Genomic DNA, 27956 nt, shown 5'->3' with positions numbered 1-27956 from the left:
GGCAGGCCAGCTTGCTGCTCTAGACAGAGATATCCCTCGATCCTCCTTGGACAACTCTTTTCTGTGCACAGGAAACAGCAGGCTGGGGTTAAGGAATTTGCCAATCCAGTCATTCTGATAATTGTGGAATATGAATTTCTATCCAGCACAATCTAGGTAGCTAGCTACACAATGGCACAGTTTTTATGTATCAGGTGAAAATGTTTAGTAGACACTTTAAATGAGAGAAAAGGTTAAGTGAGGTTAAAAGCTCAATGAAAACAAATAGATGAGACTAAGAATAGTTCGATAGGTTGTAACTTCTGTCTAATCCAAATAGCAATGAACATTTTGAGGCTGAGGAGCTGAGGGGTAAAATTGCAGCCTGGACTACTTGCTAATGTAGACTTGTAGCACTGTTATTCTTACTGCACAGACACTACTTTCTGCATAGGAGATAGAATAATGAATTCATTCATTATTAACAAAGATTTATTAAGTGACTGCGTGGTACTAACCACTAGATGGGAAGGGATGTTTTGAACTGTCCATTGTTTGAATATAACAAGGAACACTTTGAACGAGGTTACTATAGTAGGTAGAATTGGTTTAACATGAAGCCTATGAGACATAAGCCACAGGTCCTCTCACGTGCAGGAACTCCTTTGAAGGCCCTGTACTTAATTTTATATGCATAATTTGGATTTGGATTCTTTTTTTTTTTTTTTAAGGAATTCCCCAAATTACTTAAGCTTCAGGCTCCACAAAACCTGGATCCATTCCTGGTAGCAGCTGTGAATCTTTGACTATGAAATTAAGTGAAATGTCTGTTCATATCCTTTGCCCACTTTTTGATGGGGTTGTTTGTTTTTTTCTTGTAAATTTGTTTGAGTTCTTTGTAGGTTCTGGATATTAGCCCTTTGTCAGATGGGGAGATTGCAAAAATTTTCTCCCATTCTGTAGGTTGCCTGTTCACTCTGATGGTAGTTTCTTTTGCTGTGTAGAAGCTCTTTAGTTTAATTAGATCCCATTTGTCAATTTTGGCTTTTGTTGCCATTGCTTTTGGTGTTTTAGACATGAAGTCCTTGCCCATGCCTATATCCTGAATGGTATTACCTAGGTTTTCTTCTAGGGTTTTTATGGTATTAGGTCTAACATTTAAGTCTCTAATCCATCTTGAATTAATTTTCCTATAAGGAGTAAGGAAAGGATCCAGTTTCAGCTTTCTACTTATGGCTTGCCAATTTTCCCAGCACCATTTATTAAATAGGGAATCCTTTCCCCATTTCTTCTTTTTCTCAGGTTTATCAAAGATCAGATGGCTGTAGATGTGTGGTATTATTTCTGAGGACTCTGTTCTGTTCCATTGGTCTATATCTCTGTTTTGGTACCAGCACCATGCTGTTTTGGTTACTGTAGCCTTGTAGTATAGTTTGAAGTCAGGTAGTGTGATGCCTCCAGCTTTGTTCTTTTGACTTAGGATTGTCTTGGAGATGTGGGTTCTTTTTTGGTTCCATATGAACTTTAAAGCAGTTTTTTCCAATTCTGTGAAGAAAATCATTGGTAGCTTAATGGGGATGGCATTGAATCTATAAATTACCTTGTGCAGTATGGCCATTTTCACGATATTGATTCTTCCTATCCATGAGCATGGTATGTTCTTCCATTTGTTTATGTCTTCTTTTATTTCACTGAGCAGTGGTTTGTAGTTCTCCTTGAAGAGGTCCTTTACATCCCTTGTAGGTTGGATTCCTAAGTATTTTATTCTCTTTGAAGCAATTGTGAATGGAAATTCATTCATGATTTGGCTCTCTGTTTGTCTGTTACTGGTGTATAAGAATGCTTGTGTTTACAGGCTCACTGCACTCATGGCAATAGATGCAAAAATCTAAAAATAACAAATCAAATTCAACAGTATATTTCAAGTATGCAAGGATAACTTAGTATTAGAAAAATCTATATTTTATTTCAATATATTAAAAGAGAAAAAGCATTATCATCTCAATGAATACATGAAAAGGATTTAATAAAATTCCCTCATTTGTGATTTTGAAAAATGTCTTAGTGAACCTTTAGATCACACCATATATGAAAATTAACTCAAGATGAAGACTTAAATGTAAGACCTGAAATCATAAAACTCCTAGTAGAAAACATAGGTTAAAATGTCCTTGACATTGGCCTTGGCAATCATTTTTGAGTATGACATCAATAGCACAGACAAAAAAGAATAAATAGACAACTGGAAATACATCAAACTTAGTGTTTGCACAGCAAAGGAAACAATCTATGAAATGAAAAGACAGCCATAGAATGGGAGAAAATATTTGGAAATCCTTTATCTGATAAGGGGTTAATATCCAAAGTATATAGTGAACTCACACAATTCAACAGCAAAAAAACTCATTTAAAAAATGGGCAAACAACCTGAACAGACTCTTTTTTAAAGATATGCAAATAGCAAACAGATATATGAAAAGATACTCAACATTAGTAGTCATCAGGGAAACGCAAATCAAAACCACAATGAGATGGCACAGCACATTGTTAGGATGACTATTACTCAAAATGACAAGAGATAACAAGTATTGGTGAGGGTGTGAAGAAAACCTCACCAATTTCTTCTGTATTGTTGTATACAAGGGATTGTACACAACATCTGTATACTGTTGGTGTACAAGGGATTGTAAACTGGTGTAGCCATTATGGAAAACAGTATGGAGTTCCTCAAAAACTTAAAAATGGAACTCCCATGTGACCCAGAAGTCCCTTGCAGGGTATACATCCAAAGGAAATAAAATCATTATGTCAAAGTGGTGTCTTTACCCTCTTGTTCACTGCAGCATTATTCGCAGCAGTCAAGGCATGGAAACAAACTAAGTGTCTGTCAATGGATGAATGGATACAGAAAATGTGGTATATGTACATAAAATACTGTTCAACCATAAAAGAGAAGGAATCTTGCCACATGAGATAAGAGGGATGAACCTGAAGGACATTATGCTAAGCAAAATGTCAGACATAGAAAGACAAACACTGTATGATCTCACTTATATACGAAATCTAAAAGAGGCTAACTCCTAGAAGTACAGACTAGAAAGGTGGTTGCCAGAGGCTGGGAGGTGGGGCAAATGAGGAGATGCTGGCCAAAGATTACAAACATTCAGTTATAAGATAAATAATTTGGGGACTCTAATATACAGCATGGAGGCTATTGTGAATAATACAGTTCTGTTTACTTGAAATTTGCTGAAAGTAGATCTCAAGTTTCCTCACCCCTGGCCACACACAAAGTGTAACTATGTATGGTGATGGATGTGTTGGTTAAAGTGATCATGGTAATCATTACACAATATATACAGATTTCAAATCATCATGTTGTACACCTTGAATATGTATGATTTTTATTTTTCAAGTATATCTCAAATAAACTAGAAAAAAATAAAAATATTGAAATAAAAAAAGAAATTAAGTATACAAGAAATAGGACTTTACTTTTTCTGTAATTGAGTTTATTTTCTATTTGAGCATGCATTCCACTGAGTGAAAGAAATAATATCATTGAATTTAGAGATATTGCTGGGTTCTAAGTAGAGTTTACAGAATGCCATGATATTAGGGATTAAGGAGTGTGTTGCCCTGTATCATCTTTTGTCTGTGCTGTCTCTGAGGCACAGATGTTCCTGTGTGACCTAGAGGGGCATGGTCCAGGTAGATGGAGTCTTTGTCCTTCTTGTTCTCACTGTGAGCGCGCCCTTGCTGCCTGTGAGGGGTCAAAAGATTCAAATCTGAAGCTATATCAAATCATCTGTGCATAGACATTCCAAGCAACCAAGTTCACTCTACTGCTGCCACACCATGCAAGGCACAGGAAGCTTCACTATGGCATGAGTATTTCCTGGGCTTTGCCTTGGAATTCAGGCACAGGCCTCCTTTGTTCTAAAATTCCCCACATCTACTTGAGGATAAAGCCAGGATTTCATTGCAAGGCAGAACTTTTCTTAGAAGACCTGGTATCTAAACCCTTTTGTTATCCCCACTTATGGAGTGAGGAGAGTGACTGCTTCTAATCCATCATAATTTTGTCCATGGCTACTGTTTTTGCATGAACACTATGTTTTGAGTCCTTAGGCTTTGGCTTTTGGCACTTAAAGGCCAATATTCACATGGCTCAAAATTTTCAAATGATCAATATCTGACTTGAGTTTCAAAAGCCAGTTTTTGAAACTTAAATGACCAGAATTGATTTGTTCTGCTCTGGTCCTGATGTGGCCTCTCCTTCCAGAGATACTGGAGGTGGAATAATCAAGCTGGAAAGCCCGCGACTACAAGGAATTGGTTAGTAATTCATAATGTTATCTGTCCACATCTATTCAGTAATGACATCTCAGTGGATGCACAACTGACCGTGGTGAAAGTGTTTGCACAAGCCACTTTCTCTTCCTGTCAGAAAATGTTCTCACCCACTGAATTGAATGACTATCTGATCATATGCTGTGAATGAGTGCCCCGTCTTAAGATTAAATCACGTGTTCTTGGCTAGGCATATTTGTCCATGCTGTGGGGAGCTATAATAGTCTGTCTTAGAGTCACATTAAGCAGCTAGACTGTAAGAAAGACAATGAGTTGGAAAGTTACGTTTTCTAAATTTGATTGATACATTCCATTTGTCACATTTCACATTAGAAGTTGTGGATTCACCCTCTATGAGCTTCACTAATGCAGAATGTAATTTGCAATGCTCAAACACAAGTCCTAAACAGAAAACATTGTGTGTTACATTCCAGTGCAGCCAAAATAGTGGTTTTGAAAGTCCTTATTTTCTAATAATACTATGTGTAATTTTGAGTCATTTAATAGCTACAGTTAAATGTTTTATTGATTGGAAGTATTGAAATGTGAAGGATTTTTGTTATATAGTGTCTTTCCTATTTTGCTTAATAAAAAATAAGTTTAGACAGACTGGATTAAGAAAATGTGGCACATATACACCATGGAATACTATGCAGCCATAAAAAAGGATGAGTTTGCGTCCTTTGTAGGGACATGGATGCAGCTGGAATCCATCATTCTTAGCAAACTATCACAAGAAGAGAAAACCAAACACCGCATGTTCTCACTCATAGGTGGGAACTGAACAATGAGATCACTTGGACTCGGGAAGGGGAACATCACACACTGGGGCCTATCATGGGGAGGGGGGAGGAGGGAGGGATTGCATTGGGGAGTTATACATGATATAAACGTCATGCACATGTACCCTAGAACTTAAAGTATAATAAAAAAAATATATATATATATATAAAAAAAAAAAAAAGAATTGTGTATAGAATTAACATGCAAAAACATCAAGTCTCAACTTTATACAGTTAATCTACATTCGTGTATACCCTTCAATTATTTCAAGAGAGGGATACTATTCTTATGCAGGATAAATACAATGAGATATTTTAAATGCATTGTAACTGTATCTCTGGCGGTTTCATCTCAATAGTAGTTGTAATTTTAATTTATCTCCCAGACCTTATTATAAACTAGCAGCTCTCTATGACAATTAATGACAGTGTAACAGTGTATTTTAATCCAAAGTTAATCAAGAATGACTGAGTTAAGACTTAGCTACCCCTAAAAGTAACTCATAAATCAGAATTTAAAATATTACATGTGGAACAATCATGACTATATGCCTTTTACTTCCTCTACTATTATTTAGAGTGTGGGCTTTGGATCCTTTTCACTTCCATTAATAGTGGGCTTGACTTCAGAGGATTATTTTCTTGAATCTTGAATAATTGCTGAACAGCAATTGAAGATATATTCAAGATGAAGGAAACTGAAGCCCAGAATCACTAGAATGAAAAAAGAACTTCCCAAACAGTGCAGGCTTGATCAATGGCATGTGAAAACAGGCAATACAGTTAAAGTTGCTAAGATGGAATTTTAATGTTCAATTAAGGATCTGTCTAAACTCCTCTGCTTTATCCACTAATCATTCCATATTAAAGATGAAGAGTTTTTCCCATTTCAGCTTTTGATAATGAAAAATAGAAATAATAGAAGCAAATGCACTTTTGCACACATTTTTCCCAAAAAGAATAATTTTTAAAGTCTAAACATTTGGTATAAATAAGATGATATGTTAATATTGTAAAGGAAAGCTCATTAAACTTTTGACTGAATAAAGCCAGCATCAATAATTACTAGTAAGACTAAAAATAAGAGTAAAATTGTGTCTAGTCAGCTACTAATACCTGGGAAGGATTGAGTCACAGGATCAAAGATGATATCTTTTAAAAATAGAAGTTGAGTGAATTCAAAGTCTTCAAATTCATTCTTTTTATTCATTTATATTTATTTACTCACTAGTATATTCATTCCTTTATTCATTTATTGTTCAAATATTTATTGGGTACTTATTGTATGCCATGTTGCTTTAAAAATCATATTCCAAATTCCAATAAGTCATAATTATTCAAAGAAGTATGTTTTTTTAAAAAAAGGAACACCTTTAAAAATTGAGTCATTTTATTTCTGAATGCATTAAAGATAAACTTTATTAAATGTTACATGAATAGATTTATAAAGCAGATAAATATTTAACTTCAAATATAACCCTTATATGCAATTACATTTTCCTTAGCACTAAAAATGAGTATTTAAGTAATTTAGATTAAAAGTGTAATTATTTAACTGCAGATATTTGCCAATTACTTAAATTGTTTGAAGATTATAGCGAAGTTGTTTAAAATTGTCTAATCATCAAGAGTTCACTTAACCACCTGGTTGACACATAAAATTATAGTTAGTTACTAAGGTAGTTCGAGAGAGAGAAGAATCTTCAGTAGTGATTTTGAGGTGTGGTACATTTTATTATAATATACCGGTTACATAGCATTGTGCAGTGCTGCTCATAGAAATAAATTTTCTCTTTGACGTCATCTATTCCCTTGAGAATAGTTTGGCTATTTATGTGTGGCTTACATAACTGAGAATTAGGTGATCACAAAAATAAACAGGCCTATACAGAGCCCATTTATATAAGTCCTGGTTATTTCTCTTCAGTTAAGCTTTTAATTATATCCAATTATTTCCTGTTAGTTCATTGAAAAGCCCGACAAATAACCAAGTGACAAGTAGCAAGTGTCGCATTTTACAAGTTATTTTTTAGGAAACATCAAACTAATTATGAAATTGTCTGCCATTCTTAAAAACAAAAATGTTGTTATTTTTATTTCAGATGCGATCTGTGAGCCGAGTCTTTAAGTTCATTGACATGCCAACAGAAGAAGGTAAACCTACCAGGTCAACCAAACCATACAGGAATGGCCAACTCTTGAAAGTTATGATTATTGAGAATTCACACGCGAAGAAAGATGACATCTGGCCCTCGGGGGGCCAAATGACCGTCAAAGATCTCACAGCAAAATACACAGAAGGTGGAAATCCCATATTAGAGAACATTTCCTTCTCAATAAGTCCTGGCCAGAGGGTGAGATTTGAACACTGCTTGCTTTGTTAGACTTGTGTTCAGTAAGTGAATCCCAGTAGCCTGAAGCAATGTGTTAGTAGAATCTATTTGTAACATTATTATTGTAGAGCAGAATCAATGTTGAACATACATGTTTTATTATATGGAATCATTATTTTTAATATGAAATTTAATTTGCAGAGTCCTGAATCTATATAATGGGTTTATTTTAAATGTGATTGTTCTTGCAGAATATCTAATTAATTGCTAGGTTAATAACTAAAGAAGCCATTAAATAAATCAAAAGTATAACATGTTTTAGATTTTCTGTCTTGAAAATACCTTCCAATAATATCTTATTGCTGACCCCATCTGTTGTCTTAAATTTTATCTAAGTTCTGTTCTGCCAAACAAGTGATACTTTTTTTCTAGCTTTTTTCAGTTTGTTTTGTTTTTCTTTGAAGTTTTAACTGAGATATAGATTATTTTTCCTTGTTATTTACTATATTTATTAAGCATGAGTAATTGGCATTATTTTGAAATCCTTCTTATGGATCCTAGCACTGGGCTGAACACATAGAAGGAACTTAATATATACTAATTTCTGGAATTGATTCTTGGAGACAGGGATGATCATTATCCATATACTTCAGGCTCCATAAATATAGTTCTTAATTGTCTTCAAATCCCTAATTCTGGACTGCTCTATAAATTTAGGCAAGGGTATTATGTATTTTGATTGATTTTCTTTTTTTACTTAGATAAAATAAAAGGGAGCTGAAAACTGAATTGAAAACTGAATTTTAAAACGTTATCTCTCTGTGGTTAATTGCAAACACAGATACAAAAATATAGAGAGAAATACAGTTAGTAAAGATATTAGGCCACCGTTACTAACACTGCCATAGAAACAGTTTTGCTCATGAGTTGCAGAATATATGAGTTTGATTTTGCCCATGGATTTTAGAACTTTTAGAATACCATAGGTAGCTGAAAGTGTTTTTTCCTGGGGTCACCAAGATGAATGCCAAAAGTGATATGATTATTATAAACAATAGCAAGAATAGGTTGGTATAAACCTGGTAGAAAGCCTAATAAATTGACTTCTCTCCTCCTGACATCCTGCCACCCCTTTGCTTTGCTGATGCTCATTTGTCCACTAAATTAAATTCAAGCAGGCCCTAGTAAAGCAATAGAATTTGTGGAGTCCTCATTAATATAGGAAGTTTCCCTGATGTGAGATTAGTAATTTGAGATGTAGCAAAATGAGAAAGAAGTAATATGCTCAGGTATTTCATTTTCTCTGAACCTGTATATACAAAATAGGCCATGTGTGTTCAGTAACTATTCACTGCAAGGCACTGTCTAGGTACTTTGGGGGAATTGAAAATCACTCGCATAAGGCTATGGATTGTGCCATTTGTCAAAAGACAAAATGACAACAAATTTAGTTTAAAGATCTCAGTCAGCTTTATTTTCTACTCTAGATTTGGGCAATCCCTCATTTCACAAATTGGAATAAGTGTTCCAGTAAGTTGAGCAAAGGAGCTTGACTTTATAGACCCAAAAACAGGGCCAAACGAAGCAGAAACAAAGAACAAAAAGAGAATTGGTCATTTCAAAGTTACTTTTCTTGAAAGGTGGGGACAAGGAGACAGAATAATAGGAAAGTCACTGATTGGTTAACATTGCATTAATAATTAAAACAGAGGGAACTTTAAGATTGAAGTTTGAAACTGACCTGTTTGGGAAATCAGGCTGTCTTCTTTGTTGATTTCTTGGAAGGCCAGATAACAACTCAGTTTTGCTTTGGTGAACATGGGTGATTACATTTTTCCTTTTAGTCTGGTCTGTTGAGGCCTCGTGAGAGAGCTTAATCTAAAACAATGACTTCCTGTAATTTTTGTTTGGCACATCCAAAGAGGGACTCTAATATTTATTGAGAGCTCATCATTTCCTAAGCACTGTTTAAACACTTTTACTTGCTGTTACATTTGATCTCATTATAACCCTAAAGGCAGATATGATTGCTTTTATTTTCCACAATGGAGGAAACTGCGGTTCAATTAAGTGAGTAAAGAAGCAGGGATCTTAAACCCAAATCTGTCTGAGTTCAAAGTGCTTTTTCACCAGATACCATTGCTCCTCTTTAAAGAAGGTGGAAGAACAGAAAACATGGGGCAGGGAAAGAAAGTTTCTGTCCCAGGAGATGATAATCTAAAAGGGGAAACGTAAGATCCACTGAAACCTGAGGCAGATTTATTGTGACAATAACAAAGCTTAAGTTTCACAGACCTTCATTTGCCTGAGCCAACTTCGAAGGCCCTGTATCTAATTTTGTATTTATAATTCTATAATCTTTATTATTGAAAAGAGCCCTCCCTCCAAATTTACAAGCCTTGGGCCCCAAAAATCCTTGAAATGTCCTTGAATAAGAGATATCCAGGTAAATGCTATGGGAATTCAGAGGAGGAAGCAGTTAGTATCAGTTGGCGGACAGTTAGGCTATTAAGGGAAGGTTTTATACAGGAAGTGGCATTTAGAATGAATTTTTTGAGAATTGAGCTGTGTTTTTGAACAAGTAAAGGTGGTGTTGCAGAATTTTGCTCCTTAGTTCAACTAAAAACCCGGGTTCTTTTCACATGATCAGGAAAATATAGGCACACAGATACATTGAAGCATGAGTAGAGTAGGATTTTATTGGGCGAAAAGGAAAAAAAGGAAAAAAAACTCAGCAAACCGAGATGGAGTCTTGCTCACAGATTGAATCCCAGGCCACTACACAGGAACTGAAGAGATCAGCCTCTCCCCTGCATAAGGTGCAAATTCCCCATGGCTCCACCCACTTCCCCTCGGTGTGCTTGTGAGACTCCAGTCCACACGCCCAGACAAGCCCTGGGCAGGTTCCCTCATCTGCGCAAAAGCATCTGATATAAACACTTATGGGGTCGGTTAGAGATTCTCTGGGACCCTTTTTAAAATCTGCCTAGGCATTTGGCTGTCTCAGTGGGTGGGAAAGTGTGCTCCAGGCAAAGGCATGCACAGAAAACAGTGACTGGTTCAATCAGGTTGGGGGATGCCAAAGGAAGCAATGGGAGACAAGATTGGAGCAAGATATATAAGAGACTATGGATCTTTTTTTTTTTTTAATCTATATAAATATAGAGACAGGATCTCACTATGTTGCCCAGGCTGGTCTCAAACTCCTGGCCTCAAGTAATCCTCCTGCCTCATCCTACCAAAGTGCTAGGATTTACAGGCATGAGGCACTGTGCCCAACCTCCAATTTTGGATTTTGAGAGCTAAAGCAATACAGTTGAAAACTCAGATGATCCAGGTAGATTTTGCTATTAGGTGCTATTTGGTTCCTGGTATAGAGCTAAAACCCTTGCTATTTCCTAAGTGATAAGAGCTACAGGAGCATCTTTTGTTATATGTTCCCCACCCCCTAGTTCCTGAAATAGCTCTAGAGCAATAAAAGTGAATAACTTCCTTTGTTATTCATAACAAGCCCCTATCAACTATACCCCAGTTTCTATTTATGAGGTGGCTTTTGGGAAGTCCCTAAAGACAGGAGTGGGGAAGTGCTGGTTGCCAGGAGGGTGGGTTGAAACTTTCAGCTTCACCCCTTGACCTCCAGGGAGGGATGAGTGGCTGAAAATTGTGTACAATCAACAATGGCCAGTGATTTAATCAACCTTGCCTATGTAATGAAGTCACCTGATAAGCCTTAACTGGAAGTTTTTTTTGGAGAGCCTCCAGGCTGGTGAAGACATTGAGGTGCACAGAAGGTGGTATTCCAGAGAGAGCACAGAAGCTCTGCTCCCCTTCCCACATACCTTTTGCTATGCGTCTCTCCCATCTGGCTGTTCTTGAGTGGTATCCATTTATAATAAACTGGTAACCTAGTAAGTAAACTGTTTCCCTGAGTTCTGTGAGCCATTCTAGCAAATTAGCAAACCTAAAGAGTTCATGGATATGTGCAATTTACAGATGCGCCGTCAGAAGCACAGGTGACAATCTGGGCTTGCCATTGGCATTTGAAGTGTGTTGGGAGGCAGTCTTAAGGGAATGAGCCCTTATCCTGTGGGGTCTATGCTAATAACAGACAGTTGTTAGCATTGCTTGGTGTCGAAAACCCACATTGTTGGTGTCAGAATTATTGTGAGTAGGATAGGTAAAACAGTTTGTTTTCTTTTTTTTTAGTGGTCTTTGGTCATCTTCAAGAGCAGGGCTTCTCAAAGGGTGGTCCTTCGACCAGCATCATCTGTACCACATAAGAACGTATGAGAAATGTTCATTCTTGGGCCCCCAACAAAGAATTAAAAATTCTGAGGGTGTGAACAGGGGTCTGAGTTTCAGCACAACTTCCAGACCGTGCTGATGCATTCTTGCCCAAGCATGAAAGCCCTTGTTTAAGAAGGCCATTAGGGCCGGGTGTGGTGGCTCATGCTTGTAATCGAGCACTTAGAGAGGACAGTGGGAGGATCACTTGAGCCCAGGAGTTCTAGACAAGCCTGGGCAACATGGCAAAATGCTGTCTCCACAAAAATTACAAAAATTAGATGGGTGTGGTAGTATGTGCCTGTAGGCCCAGCTACTTAGGTGACTGAGGCAGGAGGATCACTTGAGCCCAGGAGATTAAGGCTGCAGTGAGCTGTGATGGCACCACTACAGCCTGGATGACAGAATGAGACACTGTCTCAAAACAAAAAACAAAAGGAAGAAAAATGAAAAATAAAGCCATTACGTAAAAAAGGAGTGATGGTAAAAGACTAGTTGCAAAAGGTAGGGAAATGGGTGGTTACTGAAATAAGAAGCTATGTAGAACACCAGTGTTGGTGGTAGGAAGTAGAAAGCAAGAGCACTGGTCTGTGGGGGAATGGTCATAGCAAATGCAATATGGAGGCATTTGCCTCTGCACTGAGGAGAAAACTATCTTCTCCAAGATAGGAGGAAAGGAGATAAGTGGAGTTAAAGAGAACCTTTGAGCACAGAGTTGGGAAACTGAAGGTATTTGTGTTGTGCTGCCTCAATCTTTTAATTGAACTATAAAACTTGAGTAGTTTCAGTTATCTGATTTTTTTCTTCTCTTTTGATACTGTGTTGGCTATTCTGGGTCTTTTGTCTCTCTTTATGTACTTAAGAATCAGTTTGCCAATGTATGCAAAATAACTGGCTGGGATTTTGATTGTGATTAGCTTGAATCTATAAATGGATTTGGGAAGGACTGACATCTTGACAATGTTGAAGCTTCCTATCCATCATCATGAAATATTTCTCCATTTATTTGATTATTTGATTTCTTTTATCAGAATTTCGTTTTCCTCATATAGTCTTTTTTACATATTTTGTTATATTTTGTTCAAGTATTTCATTTTTGAGGAATGCCACTGTAAATGGTATTGTGATTTTAATTTCAAATACCAATTTTTCATTGCTGTTATATAGGAAAATGATTGATTTTTTTGCATATTAGCCTTATATCTTTCAACTTTGCTATAATCAATTATTGATAGTTTCAAGGATTTTTTGTCAACTGTTTTAAATTCTCTACATAGATGATCATCATCTGAACTTAGTTTTATTTCTTCCTTCCCAATCTGTGTATCTTTTATCTACTTTTCTTATTTCATTAGCTAGGACTTCCAATATGATGTTAAAGTAGTGGTGAGAGGGGATATCTTGGTCTTGTTCTTGATCTTAGTGGGAAAACTTCAAGTTTCTTATTAAGTATGATTTTAGCTGTAGGGTTTTCATAGAAGTTTTCTTTCTAAAGTTGAAGAAGTCTACTTCTATTTTTAATTCACTGATTTTTTACAAAATAATCAGGAATGAGTGTTAAATTTTGGGAAATGCTTTTCTACATCTATTGGTTTGAGCACTTTATTTTTCTTTAGCCTGTTGATGAGAAGTACATTAATTGATTTTTGAATGCTGAATCAACCTTGTATACCTGGGATTAATCCCATTTGGTTGTGGTATATAATTATTTGTATACATGTTGAATTCAATTTGCCAATACTTTTCGAGAATTTTTGCATTGGTGTTCATGAAAAAATATTGGTGTGTAGTTTTTTTGTGACGTCTTTATCTGCTTATGGTTTTAAGGTAATGCTGTCCTCATAGAATGAGTTAGGAAGTATTTCCTCTGCTTTTACATTTGAGAAGGGATTGCAGATAATTGGTAAAATTTCTACTTTAAATATTTTTGTGGAATTCACCAGTGAACCCATCTGGACCTGGTGCTTTCTGTTTTGGAAGGTCATTAATTATTTTAAAATAGATATAGGACTATTCAGATTACCTATTTTTTCTCATGTGAGTTTTAGCAGATTGTCTTTCAAGGAATTAGTCTATGTCATTTAGGTTATCAAATTTGTTGACATAGAGTTATTCATAGTATTCTTTTATTATCCTTTTAATGTTCAAGGGATCTGTTGTGATGTCCCCTTTTTCATTTTATTGATATTAGCAATTTGTGTCACATCTTTTTTTTTATTGTTAGCCAAGCTAGAGATATCTCTATTTTTCATGTTTTTGATGAATCAACTTTTTGTTTTATTGATTTTCTCTGTTGATTTCGTGATTTCAATTTAATGCTTTTTTATTATGCTTATATTTGATTTAATTTGATCTTTTGCTAGTTATCCAAGGTGGAAGCTTATATTATTGATTTAAGATCCCTTTGCATTCTTATACATTCAATGATGTAAATTTCCCTCTAAGCACTGCTTTGTCTGCATCTCACAAATATTCATGAATTGTATTTTCATGTTAATTTAGTTTGAAATATTTTTAAATTTCTCTTGATATTTCTCTTTTGACCCATGTGTTACTTAGAAGTGTGTTGTTTAATCACCATTTTAAAAAATTCTCTAGCTATCTTTCTGTTATTGATTTCTAGTTTAATTCCATTGTGGTCTGAGAACACATATTGTATAATTTTAATTTTTATAAAATTTGTTAAGTGTGATTTTTGGCCTAGAATGTGATCTATCTTGGTGAATGTTCCGTGTAAGCTTTGGAAGACTGTGTATTCTACTATTTTTGAATGAGGTAGTCTATAGACATCCATTACGTCCAGTTGATTGATGGTGCTGTTGAATTCAACTATGTCCTTACTGATTTTCCACCTTTTGGATCTGTCCATTCTTTGTAGAGGGACACTGAAGTCTCCAACTCTAGTAGTGAATATTCTATTTCTTGTTACAGTTTTACCAACTTTTGCTTCGTGTCTTTTGATACTTGTTGCTAGAGACATACACATGAAAAATTGGTATGTCTTTTGGAGAGTGACCCATTTATCCTCGTATAATGCCCGTGATTATTTCCTTGCTCTGATGTCTGTTCTCTCTGAAAGAAATAGAGTCTCCCACTGTCTCTTTTGGTTGGTGTTAAAATTACTTAACTTTCTTCGTCCCCTTACTTTTAGTTTGTTGTTTTAAATTTAAAGTGGGTTTCTTGTAGACAACAAATAGTTCAGACTTGTTTTTTGATCCACTCTGACAATCTTTGTCTTTTAATTGGAATACTTGGACTATTGATATTTTAAGTGATTATTGATATAGTTAGATAAACATCTACCATATTTATTACTGTTTTCTGTCTGTTACATTATTTGTTCTTTGTTCATATTTTTATTGTCTACTCTTTTTCTTTCCATTGTGGTTTTAACTGAGCATTTTATATGTTTCCACTTTTTTTTTTTATTATTATACTTTAAGTTCTAGGGTACATGTGCACAATGTACAGGTTTGTTACATATATATACTTGTGCCATGTTGGTGTGCTGCACCTATCAACTCGTCAGCACCCATCAACTCATCATTTATATCAGGTATAACTCCCAATGCACTCCCTCCCCCCTCCGCCCTCCCCATAGTAGGCCCTGGTGTGTGATGTTTCCCTTCCTGAGTCCAAGTGATCTCATTGTTCAGTTCCCACCTATGAGTGAGAACATGCGGTGTTTGGTTTTCTGTTCTTGCGATAGTTTGCTGAGAATGATGGATTCCAGCTGCATCCATGTCCCTACAAAGGACACAAACTCATCCTTTTTTATGGCTGCATAGTATTCCATGGTGTATATGTGCCACATTTTCTTAATCCAGTCTGTCACTGATGGACATTCGGGTTGATTCCAAGTCTTTGCTATTGTGAATAGTGCCGCAATGAACATACGTGTGCATGTGTCTTTATAGCAGCATGATTTATAATCCTTTGGGTATATACCCAGTAATGGGATGGCTGGGTCATATCGTGAAAATGGCCATACTGCCCAAGGTAATTTATAGATTCAATGCCATCCCCATTAAGCTACCAATGATTTTCTTCACAGAATTGGAAAAAACTGCTTTAAAGTTCATATGGAACCAAAAAAGAACCCACATCTCCAAGACAATCCTAAGTCAAAAGAACAAAGCTGGAGGCATCACACTACCTGACTTCAAACTATACTACAAGGCTACAGTAACCAAAACAGCATGGTGCTGGTACCAAAACAGAGATATAGACCAATGGAACAGAACAGAGTCCTCAGAAATAATACCACACATCTACAGCCATCTGATCTTTGATAAACCTGAGAAAAAGAAGAAATGGGGAAAGGATTCCCTATTTAATAAATGGTGCTGGGAAAATTGGCAAGCCATAAGTAGAAAGCTGAAACTGGATCCTTTCCTTACTCCTTATAGGAAAATTAATTCAAGATGGATTAGAGACTTAAATGTTAGACCTAATACCATAAAAACCCTAGAAGAAAACCTAGGTAATACCATTCAGGGCATAGGCATGGGAAAGGACTTCATGTCCACTTTCTTAGCATAGTAAATCTTCTTTAAAAAAACTTTCAGTGGTTGCCCCTAGAGTTTGCAATTTACATTTACAGCTAATCTAAGTCCATTTTCAAATAATACTAAATAATTTCAAGTGTAGTGCAAGTACCTTTTAATAATAAAACACTCCCAGTTCCACCTTCCAGTCTCTTGTATTGTAGCTATTATTTAGTTCACTTACATATATGTATATACCTAGGTATACACATTATCATATTTATGATTGAATATATTGATGAAATTTTTTTTGAAAAAAACTGTTATCTGTTAAATCAATTAAGAGTAAGAAAAATAGAAGTTCTAATTTTATAAAATGAAATACCTTCATTTATTTATTCTCTAATACACTTTCTTTCTTTATGTAGATCCAAGTTTCTGACCTGTATAATTTTCCTTTTCTCTCTTCAACTTCTTTTAATATTTCTTACCAGCCAGACCTACTGGCAACAATTTTCTGCAATTTTTGTTTGTTTGATAGAGACTTTATTTCTTCTTGACTTTTGAAGAATAATTCCACAGGGCACAGAACTCTAGATTGGTGATTTTCTTCCTCTCAAACTCTTAAACAGTTCATTCCACTGTCTTCTTGATTGCATTGCTTCTGAGAAGTTAGGTATAATTCTTATCTTTGCTTTTCTATAGGCAAGATGTTTTTTCCTGTGGCATCTATCAAGATTTTTTTTTTTTTATGAACGTGATATGCCTTTCTTTTTGAACATGATATGCCTATGTGTCGGTTTTTTTTTTTTTTGGGGGGGGGGCATTATTCTGCTTGGTTTTTCTCTGAGTTTCTTGGATATGTGGTATGGTATCTGATACTGATTTGGAAAAATTCTCAGTCGTTATTGCTTCTGTCCTTTTTTTCCCTTTATTCTCCTTCTGGTATTCCCGGTACATGTATGTTACACTTTTTGTAGTCATCCTGCTGTTTTGGATATTGTTTTTTCAGTTTTTTTTTTTCTTTTGCATTTCAGTGTTGGAAGTTTCTATTGACATATTCTCAAGCTCAGAGATTCTTTCCTCAGCTGTGTTCGGTCTACCAATGAGTCCATCAAGGGCATTTTACATTTTTATTACAGAACTTTTGACCTATAGAATTTCTTTTGATTCTGTCTTTGAATCTCCATTTCTCTTCTGCTTTTCATCTGTTCTTGCATATTGCCTATATTTTCCATGAAAACCTTTAGCTTGTTTTTTTGTTGTTGTTGTTGTTTTTGAGATGGAGTCTCACTGTTGCCTAGGCTGGAGTGCAGTGGTTTGATCTTGGCTCACTGCAACCTCTGCCTCCTGGGTTCAAGTGATTCCCCTGCCTCAGCCTCCCAAGTAGCTGGGAGTACAGGTGCCTGCCACCATTCCTGGGTAATTTGTGTATTTTTAGTAGAGATGGGGTTTCATCATGTTGGCCAGGCTGGTCTCAAACTCTTAACCTCAAGTGGTCTGCGCACTTCAGCCTTCCAAAGTGCTAGGATTATAGGTGCGAGCCACCATGCCCAGCCTTTAGCATGTTAATCATAGTTGTTTTAATTTCCTGATCTGTTAATTCCAACATCCCCGTCATATCTGACTGTGGTTCTGATGCTTGCTCTGTGTTTTCAAACTGTGGCTTTAGTAATGTAGTGGTAGGTGTAGCAGAGGGTGAGGGAAGTATTCTGTAGTCCTATGATTAGGTTTTAGTCTTTTAGTGAGCCTGTGCCCCTGCAGCTTAGAAGCACTTGTAAAGTGTTTTTTTCACCCCTTTTGGTGGGACATAGTGACTATTGTGAGAGGGAGTTGGAGTTAAGTATTTTCCTTCCCCCAGGTCAGTTAGGCTCTGAAAAAAAACCCTGAGAGGTTATGCATGGTAAAATAGTCTCTTTTGAGGACAGGTCTTGTTATAAGAATAGAATGCTCTGGGGCAAGGCACAGTGGCTCACGCCTGTAATCCCAGCACTTTGGGAGGCTGAGGCAGGTGGATCACCTGAGGTCGAGAGTTTGAGACCAGCCTGGCCAACATGGCAAAACCCCATCTCTACTAAAAATATAAAACTCAGCCAGGTGTGGTGGCATACACCTGTAATCCCAGCTACTCAGGAGGCCGAGGCAGGAGAACTGCTTGAACCCAGTAAGTGGAGGTTGCAGTGACCCAAGATTGTGCCACTGCAGTCCACACTGCGTGGCAGAGCAAGACTCCATCTAAAAAAAAAAAAAAAAAAAAAAAAAAAAAGAACAATGCTCTGGCATATTTCAAAATGGTTACTTTTCCCCTTTTTCCTCTGATCTTCACTGTAAGAACCTGGTAAGCATCCTACAGGCAAAATTCATAAAACTATAGAAGTCCCCCGGTGACTTGGGCCCACTTGGAATTTTCTTGCTGTCACACTTGTTCACACTGAATCTCCAGCAATTTTTCACTTACAGTTTAGATTTTCCTACCCTAGTACTGGTTCTCTCAGAGGTTTCTGCTTATTGTTTTCTGTTCTGTAAGTTGTGATTCTCTGTACCTAGTTGCCTGTCTCCCATTTTGGGGGGCAGTGGTTTGCCCTGTGACCTCACTTCCCTGACAGATCTAAGAAAAGTTGTTGATTTTTCAGTATGCTCTGCTTTTTACTTGTTTTTAGGATGAAGCCAACCACTTACAGAATTTCTGTAAACCAGATCAGAATCTGGAAGTCCTGTTTTTTTTTTATTTTTTAAATTATTTATGCCTTTGTTTAGCATGTTACCTATCTTAATACATTTTAAATAAGTGAATGCATAGCTTATATCTACTTCTAGGTTATATGCTTCCTTAGAATAGGAATTGATTCTTAAAATGTTATTCTGCTCACACCTGTAATTCCAGCACTTTGGGAGGCCAAGGCAGGCAGATCACTTGAGGTCAGGAGTTCAAGACCAGACTGGTCAACATGGTGAAACCCTGTCTCTGCTAAAAATACAAAAATTAGCTGGGCATGGTGGTGGCCATCTGTATTCCCAGCTACTAGGGAAGCTAAGGCATGAGAATCGCTTCAACTTGGGAGGTGGAGGTTGCAGTGAGCTCAGATTGTGCCACTGTACTCTAGCCTGGGTGACAAGAGCAAAATTCCATCTCAAAAATAAATTAAAAAATAAATAAATAAATAAAATAAAATTGTTATTCTGAGCAGTCTCTGAAGAATATAAATTCTACTGCCTTGCCTTTAGAACTTATAGCAGCATCTTGCAAACTATCACAAGATGCTCCACATGTATTTCTTATGTGCTGAATTATGAAGTCGACTCAAATTTAGTATACTAGTAATATTTTTGGATATTCCAAAACACTGCCAGCTCAGTTTTGGGCTGCCCTTCTTGGGGGGGAGAAAAAGCAGTGGAAATTTAGAAATTAAGTGAGCATCTCGTTTAATTTTTAATGGATTTCTGTGTTGTTGGTAATGGTGAAGAGATGAAAAGAATAAATATTCTGTGCAGAAAAATTATTCAGTCTTCATGTGAAAGCACTTTGTCCATAGCAATTACTTTATGGAAAAGATATCGTATTACTTTCTTTGCTCTTAACTGAGACCTTTAATTTAAAGAACCTATACTTTACAAGTTTTTATTATCAGTGCATGAAAAATGTAGCAACTATTTCACAACCTTTACCTTTAAAATCTATTTTTCTTTTTAATCTCAAATAGTTTTTTCTTAAAAGCTTTTGACTTTTTATCTAAATTGTAATAGCTAGAGCACCTTCCCCCAACTAGAATATCCCATTCTTTTTGTCTTTTCTTTTTCCTCTCAAAATGCCTACTGGAAACTTAATTTGGAGTCAGATCCTTCATGATAAATCTAGACTTAACAAAATTCCTCAGATGGTATATTATGTATATCACAGTACTGGACAGTCCTCTGATTAAATAGATATTTGATAGTACTTCAAGATCTATACTTTTGGATGCACTTAGTTGCTTTCTCCTTTTGTAGTCTCTTCAAAATACAGAAATGCCAGAAATAATTTGTAAGAATATTAAGGATTAAAATCATATCAGCACAAACACCTAAATACTTGTTTGCTTTGTTAAACATATATCCCATTTTCTATCTTGATAAAAATTGGTGTAAAGTTGTTCAATCATTCAGTGGGTATAAGCAGCATATTCTCAATACTATGTTTCATTAATAATTAATAGAGATATATGAACACATAAAAGATTCAATTATAATCACCTTGTGGATCTAAATTTCAGTTGACTTGTCGTCTTGATTTCTGGAGACCACGAGGTAATGAAAAATAATTACAAGAGTCTTCATCTGTTGCAGTATTAAAATGGCGAGTAAGACACCCTGAAAGGAATGTTCTATTCATGGTACAATGCAATTACAGCTAGCACCAAATTCAACACTGTTTAACTTTCCACATATTATTTTGATTTATCTTAATCCAACATTCTCAGGGAGGAGGCACATTGAAGTTACTAGAAAACACTGACTTTGATTTAGGGTATGTCTTAAAAGCTTATTTGCAGGAAGTACTCTAGCCTTATTCAACAGATCACTGAGAAGCCTGAAAAAACAAATCCTGGAAACTAATTATTATGTGCCAATTATATAAACAAGAAGACTTTGTTGGGTATGAACCAATGATTCCTTGCTTTTGAAAAATGTGTCAGATATCATGCATTACCAGCAGTTCAATGATATAAGGAACCAGAGTAATAGCTAAAACCTTTAAAGCTAAACCAAAGATTTACAGATGCCTCTTCATCTAGTCTTTCCCAACCTAAAAATTGAGTTCTCTAAAAATTTCAGTATTTGCTTCTGAAGAAAAGGGAACATGGACGTTTATCTAATCCTCATTAGAAACCTAACTAATGATAACAAGGATTTAGACCTCAAGTACTTCTTACCAAAATTCTTGATATGACCTTATAGCAAATTACTTTCACCTATTGAACTTTCCTTTCTTTTATTCCCCTGGACCTCACCTGCACTGGGCATATTCAGGTTGCTTATACAACATTTTACTATTGTGTTAGAAAAATCATGACACATGATGAATGTGTTTGTGCAACATGGGCTGATTCATAAATGAAAATGTGCATTGAAATTCCACAATATTTTAAAATTAGGAGTTTATCTAGCAATTGAACAAAATTGATTAAATCCATTATTTGTTAGATCAGCTAAATTACATGAGTTCATTCATCTACTCATAAATCCATCCATTCTTCCACCTGGCTGTCCGTTAATCAATTCACATAAATATTTATGGGGTACTTTGGGTAAGCCAGGTGCTAAGAATTCAATGCAAAACTAGATAGACTCCCCTGTGTTTGTTGAACTTATATTTTTGGTACAAACACAAACAATAATCAAGAAAAAATATAAAAAGTACTAATTTTGATTAATACTATGAAGAAATTCAACAGGGTGTTGTACATAACATTTGATTGATCTGGTTTTCTCAGTTGTCTGAGAACAAACATTTGTGAAAATCTCATTGTAGAGTTCTTATTATGGATAGGGGGTCAACTGTGTCATTATTGCTTTCCAGCTTATCCCAAAGACCTAGTTTATTACAAGGTTGCAAATAGTGTTCAGTAAGTTATTCTTATTAAGCGTTGTTATATACTCTAAATCATTTATTGTGGTCCATTCACTGGTTCTGGTTTACAAACTTACTTGTCTATGATGACATAGTATAAAAATTGAGGGTGAATATTTAGAATTTCATTTTTATTATATATTTTTAAAGTATTGATATGTAGTCAATTAGAAATTTAAAAAGAAAACAAACTGTCCTTCACTACAGATTGAAAAGCATTACACTAAAAGACCATTTGCTCAGTTATAGTATATAAAGATCAAATGACTTTTTAAAAAATGATGAAACAAACGTTTATTCAGTGCCACTAACTGTCAGTCAGATTTTTCAGTGGTCAGTTAATGACTGCAGTAGTGTTCTACCTTGCTCAAAGCACCCTCTTCAAGTTCTGGCATCTAAGCTGACATCAGAACACAGAGTTGGGGCTCTCTGTGGGTCACCTCTAGCACTTGATCTCCTCATGCAGTGCATGGTGCTCTCACGTCCATGCTATGTTCTTATGGTCTTTAGGTAACAAGAATAATTTTCTTTCTTTTCCTTAATATACATTTTGCTTCCTGAAATTCCCTTCTCTCCAGTGCAGGTGAATGTCAGAATGTGATTTGACCACTGTCCAAAGTACTCATTCACTGAGGAGTGTTAAGGCCTTCGCCCAACCTGTCTTCTCTGGGAATATACTGCTGCCTGAACATATCAGTATTTATTTCCAGGCTTGAATTTGATCTAATTAATTTATTAGGGTCAACATCTAAATATTAGAACTATTTCAGATTAAGTAATTTTTAAGTTGTATCCACTTTGGGTACTAGATCAAATTGCAGGTCTCTGCTTCTGGTGTGAGCCTATGTTGAGAGATGATGAAGACACTCTTTGCTTTTCCTTTATGCAAAAGGGGCATTTTCAATCTTTTTGTCATTAGTAAAAGTCGGTGATAAAGGAAGTCTGCATCAGGGGTCCAATTCCTTATGGCCAGTTTCTCTATTCTGTTCCAAGGTTGTTTGTCTCCCTATATCAACATTGGTCAGGATTGAAAGTGTGCAAAAAGGTTTGAATGAATAAGTGAAAATCTTCCACTGGTGACAGGATAAAATATTCCAGTGGTTTTTATTGAAGTACAATACTGAATTACGTTTATGGCATGGTATCTGTATGTCACAAGAGTAATCCCATCACTTTTACCTTATAGGTGGGCCTCTTGGGAAGAACTGGATCAGGGAAGAGTACTTTGTTATCAGCTTTTTTGAGACTACTGAACACTAAAGGAGAAATCCAGATCGATGGTGTGTCTTGGGATTCAGTAACTTTGCAACAGTGGAGGAAAGCCTTTGGAGTGATACCACAGGTGAGCAAAAGGACTTAGCCAGAAAAAAAGGCAATTAAATTATATTTTTTACTGCTGTTTGATACTTGTACTCAAGAAATTCACATTACTCTGCAAAATATATTTATTATGCATTGCTGTCTTTTTTTTCTCCAGTGCAGTTTTCTCATAGGCAGAAAATATGTCACTAAAAGTTTGGAATTCTCCACTTCTGGTTATTGAAATGTTCATAGCTTTGATAGTGTTTTTCAGAAGACCAAATTTACAGTGGGAACCTCAGGCTTTTGTTTTTAACAGCGCTTTTTTGTTCCTGCTTCAGTGGCCTGACCTCCAAGTTAGCAATCACCAGGTTGAGAAATGCTTTGCAAGACAAAAGATGCTCCTGAAATAACAAATACTTGGAATCATGAGGTAGTGGAATTGAAAATAGAAAGTGTAATGGTTGTTTTTTGTTCTTTGGATGGGATGAACCACGTCAGATTAGTCTGTAGCTATTTTTTTTTTTAATGTCACTCTGATTTGGGTCACAAAGGATCTCTAGCCTCACTGCCTTAGTATCATTCTACTAATTAGAATGTTACTGTGTAAGAGCACTTCTTGTATATGAGAGAAATAGCAACAATTTCAGTTTAAAATGATCTAAATGGAAACCAAGAAATGTCTTTACTGGGACCAAATCTGGACAACATTTACTGTATTTTTGCTGGTATTTTCTCTAGTCTCTCTGGGTATATTCACACTTAATGATCATTTTTCTCCCTTTGTACTAATGGGCACTGAATCCATTACACTACCATAGTTCTTTCTAATACTACTCTGCTTTTTTTACACAAAATTAAAATGCCAGGAGCATCTCCAGGTAGACTGACTATAAATCTAGACTGAAAAAAAGCTTATATTTCTTAATAGATTACGTTTGTGGAACATTTGCTCCTTTCAACTAATGAGGCACTAAATATTGTAACTGCTCAAATGGTGCTTTTAATTTATTTGTCTAGACTTTGTCATGTTGCCAGAAGCTTTATCCTGGTTGGAGTTTTGAAAACAGTATTGTTTCCTCAGAAAGAAAAAACAGATTGTCAGATGATCTATAGATAAAGAAACGCTGGAAATACAAGTATCCCAAGGTGATAGCATTAGGCAAAATAAAAATGTTGAAAAGTGAAAAAGAACTGGTTGATAGAGAAGTGTTGTTATTCGGTATAACCTAAGTCTTCTGGTCCCATTTTAAATGAAAAATAGTGAATTTTTTGGTTTTTGTTGTTCTTGTTCACACAAATCTGCCCATTAGAATAATTCAAGCTCTAAAAATTAATTTCAATTTCACTGGGAATCCTTTAGTTTATTTACTATGTAGTAGAGAGGCTTCGTATTATTGCATGTTCAACTTAGGAATGTACATATGCAAGACGTGGAGGAAAACCGAGTGGGCCAGAGTTTTGAAAATTCTTTATCTTGCCTTTCTGCCAAAGTCAAGCTTGTCTCTTTTTTGCCCCCCTCCATTGACACTCTTCTATGGTTTCTAGCATTATATAAACCAAACAAAAAAAATAGGTTCAGAGATGCCTTCAGAAATGCTGGATGATCTTGATATAGATGCTTCTCATATACGTGTTTATGATGCTGGTTTCTGGGGCTGTCTCTCAGTATCACAAAGATGTCTGTAAACAGAATAGGCTATTTCTTCTTTGTGACAAATTTTGAACGTTATGTGAATGCCCAAGAAAGAGCAAGAGGGCAAACTCCTCATATATTTTTGATGTCTAAACCAAGAGATGCTTTTCCTAACTTTTCTTTGAAAGTTCAAATTAAGTAATTTTATCTTGTCCTAAAGTTTCAACTTTAAAAAGAAAAAAAAAAGGAAGAAGGAATTAAAAATCCAAAGAGAATTATGTTTGTTTGCTTTTCCAGTTTTTTCTTTCTTCCAACTCCCAGACTATGCAAGGGCATAGTTCTGAAGATCTCTGACACTGAGACATTAGAGATCTCTGTATCAATGGGTCATTTGTTTCCAGACACATGAAACAGGAACTTTGAACAAGAAATTTCCCCTCTTTTTCTCAGAGTGATCCTGAGACGTCAGCTGTGGAATCATAACATGTCATTAGTTTTGGCAGGTCCTTGCAGGTGTTTTGTTTTGTTTTGTTTTGTTTTATTAATGTTCTTCCCTCCTGTAGCTAGACAGCAATCTTAGAGAATGCGCCAGCTTGGAAGACTATTGTGTAAATTTCAAGGTGGAGCCTCCTTTAATTCGTTCTGTGTTACCTGTGAGCTGTGAGGTCACCAAGAGGAGACAATGAGGCTTATCATCAGAGCCCCATTGCTTTAGGCAATTAGAACAACAAGATCTGAAATGGTTTATTAGCCTTGAATTTGTGTTAAGCACTTAATTCCTAAAAACCAGAAAACATATTTTTAAATGTATTTCTAAATCTTCAGTTACAAGTTTGAAAGGCCGGGCGCGGTGGCTCAAGCCTGTAATCCCAGCACTTTGGGAGGCCGAGACGGGCGGATCACGAGGTCAGGAGATCGAGACCATCCTGGCTAACACGGTGAAACCCCGTCTCTACTAAAAATACAAAAAACTAGCCGGGCGAGGTGGCGGGCGCCTGTAGTCCCAGCTACTCAGGAGGCTGAGGCAGGAGAATGGCGTGAACCGGGAGGCGGAGCTTGCAGTGAGCTGAGATCCGGCCACTGCACTCCAGCCCGGGCGAAAGAGCAAGACTCCGTCTCAAAAAAAAAAAAAAAAAAAAAAAAAAAAACAAGTTTGAAAGGTGACAAACTATTCTGAGGAAACGACTAGGCCTGTTCTTGCAATGAGTCTTTATGATCTGAAAAGAATCTATGTCCATACATAACTCCCACCACAAAGTTCGGGCATTTTTTGCTCTGGGACATATCAAATGGGACCAAAACATGTGTTTGTAGATGTGAATGATGATTCAGCAGTGTAGCAGTTCTCACTCATTTTATAATAATTAACAACTTAATAATTAATTATTAAACTCCTACATGCTTCACATTATAAGTCTGATAGCTTCTGTGGTTACATAAAAGGTATAGATAGCACTTGTCCTTGATCTGTCACAGTGAGGTCCCAATCCAACCTATGAGCTTCAAATGAAAAGTTCAAAATTACACTCATTGTCATAAGTCAGAGATCAAAGGAAGAAAGGGTTTAACCAAAACGATGAATTAAATATAGGTGATTAAATAGAGTCATGGGTCAAGGCATGGGCCAGTTAGTGAGTGTGATGTGGGTAATTAGGAAAGGCCAGCTCCCAAGCCCTGTTGTTGCTACTCCCCCACATCAGTGATCCTTTCATTTTTTCTCCTCCCACTGCAATGCCTTCCTCATCTTTTCCCTTACATCCCTCCATTATATGAGTCACACAAATTAGACTCTTAAAAGCAACATTCATGTTGTGTGAATTTGGTGTTTTTGACTAATCCCAACATTCCACCCCCACATTCCAGTCCAACATGGGATTTAGAGCGTTGTTTATAAACCTGACACTTCTAATGTATCTTATATTAGAGTAATCCTTGTATCTGTTTAATTTCCACTTAGCAATGTAAATACTTGCAGGTATCCTAGTTGAGAAAGCAAGGTTTAAACACAAAATCATCAACGATTAAAGCAGAGTCGATGAAAGAATGTAATAGAAATGCTAGATAAAACAGATTTTTTTCTTACTAATTTTTCTGTCCCTTATAGAGTGCATAACACAATAGCTTGCTTGATAAGAATTCAATATACGTTGTTTTGTGCTGAATCACTAAATGCTTGATTTCTTTAACGAGAGATTGTGGTTCCATCAGTATCTGAATTTTAGTCTGTGTAATCTTGATTTATCTGTGCCTCTGTTTTATTTTCTGTAAAATGAGTATAATGGCAGTAACTAATTCATTGTGTTTTTGTGAGGATTAAATGAGTTAATAACTAATACGCCTCCCTGGCACATAGTAAGTACAATATGCTGTGTTGTGGTTGTTATTATTATTTACAGTTCCTAGAGCACAAGAAATAATGTCCCCATCTTAGTATTATGTTGGAGGTATATACCATAGAAGTGAACAAAAGAATATAGTTTCTCAAAGAAAGTGATAATTAAAGTGGTTCATAAAGGGTCATAAAGCTTGTAGATTTTAGAATGGTTGGGGGCATGAGGATGTTGAGAGGGTATTCCAGGATGCCAGGCAGAGAGATTATGGACAAGTACTAAGATGGGAACTAGAAAAAGTTGAGGGGCAAAAGGTTAGAGGAGGTCACAAGTTAGGGAGTATTAGGAAAAAGAAGTTAATACTTGACAAGTGCCAACATGGCTTCACGAGGAATGGGTTGGGCCTTTTTGAGTGAGGAAGAGGCTGGTGAAAGGGTGGTGGAGGACCCTGCTGCTGCTCGCGGCATGGGGTGTAGGTGGCAGGAGAAGCAGGGACATGAGCTAGGAAACTCTCCAGCTATGAAGTGATGAGTCTGGAGTAAAATGAGGACAGTAGGGGTGGAGTACTGAATTCAAGGGAGGAGGGAAAAATAATTTGTATGGAAGTAGGTACAATGAAATTTTATTATTTCTGAGCCTAAAAATGTGAAATTTTTGATTATTTGTTCAGACCAGGAAAGTATTTTCTTTTATGCTATCTCTGAAAAAGTATATACTAAAAAGATGTAGTATAAAAAGGTTGTAAGGCATTAAGTAATTTTAGAGGAAACAATAATTTGGATATCTTACATGCAATCATTTATATGCAAAGATATGTAAATATTACAAAATTATTCTGTATTTGTTTTAAACCTTAAATATTTTT

General features: G+C 36.1%; 1 protein-coding gene across 1 annotated transcript in view; it reads left to right on the top strand.

Annotated features, from left to right (window-relative positions):
* CFTR (CF transmembrane conductance regulator) overlaps positions 1-27956 on the top strand; it is a 181549-nt gene that overhangs the window by 131821 nt on the left and 21772 nt on the right. The window contains exons 22-23 of the mRNA XM_033193167.1: positions 7217-7468; positions 23013-23168. Of these exons, the coding sequence (XP_033049058.1) occupies positions 7217-7468; positions 23013-23168 (408 nt within the window). The remainder of the gene's footprint in view (positions 1-7216; positions 7469-23012; positions 23169-27956) is intronic.

This window comes from Trachypithecus francoisi, unplaced genomic scaffold (assembly GCF_009764315.1).
Source record: "Trachypithecus francoisi isolate TF-2019V2 unplaced genomic scaffold, Tfra_2.0 Lachesis_group4, whole genome shotgun sequence".
NCBI lineage: Eukaryota > Metazoa > Chordata > Mammalia > Primates > Cercopithecidae > Trachypithecus > Trachypithecus francoisi.
This window is presented reverse-complemented; position numbering and strand designations above follow the sequence as displayed.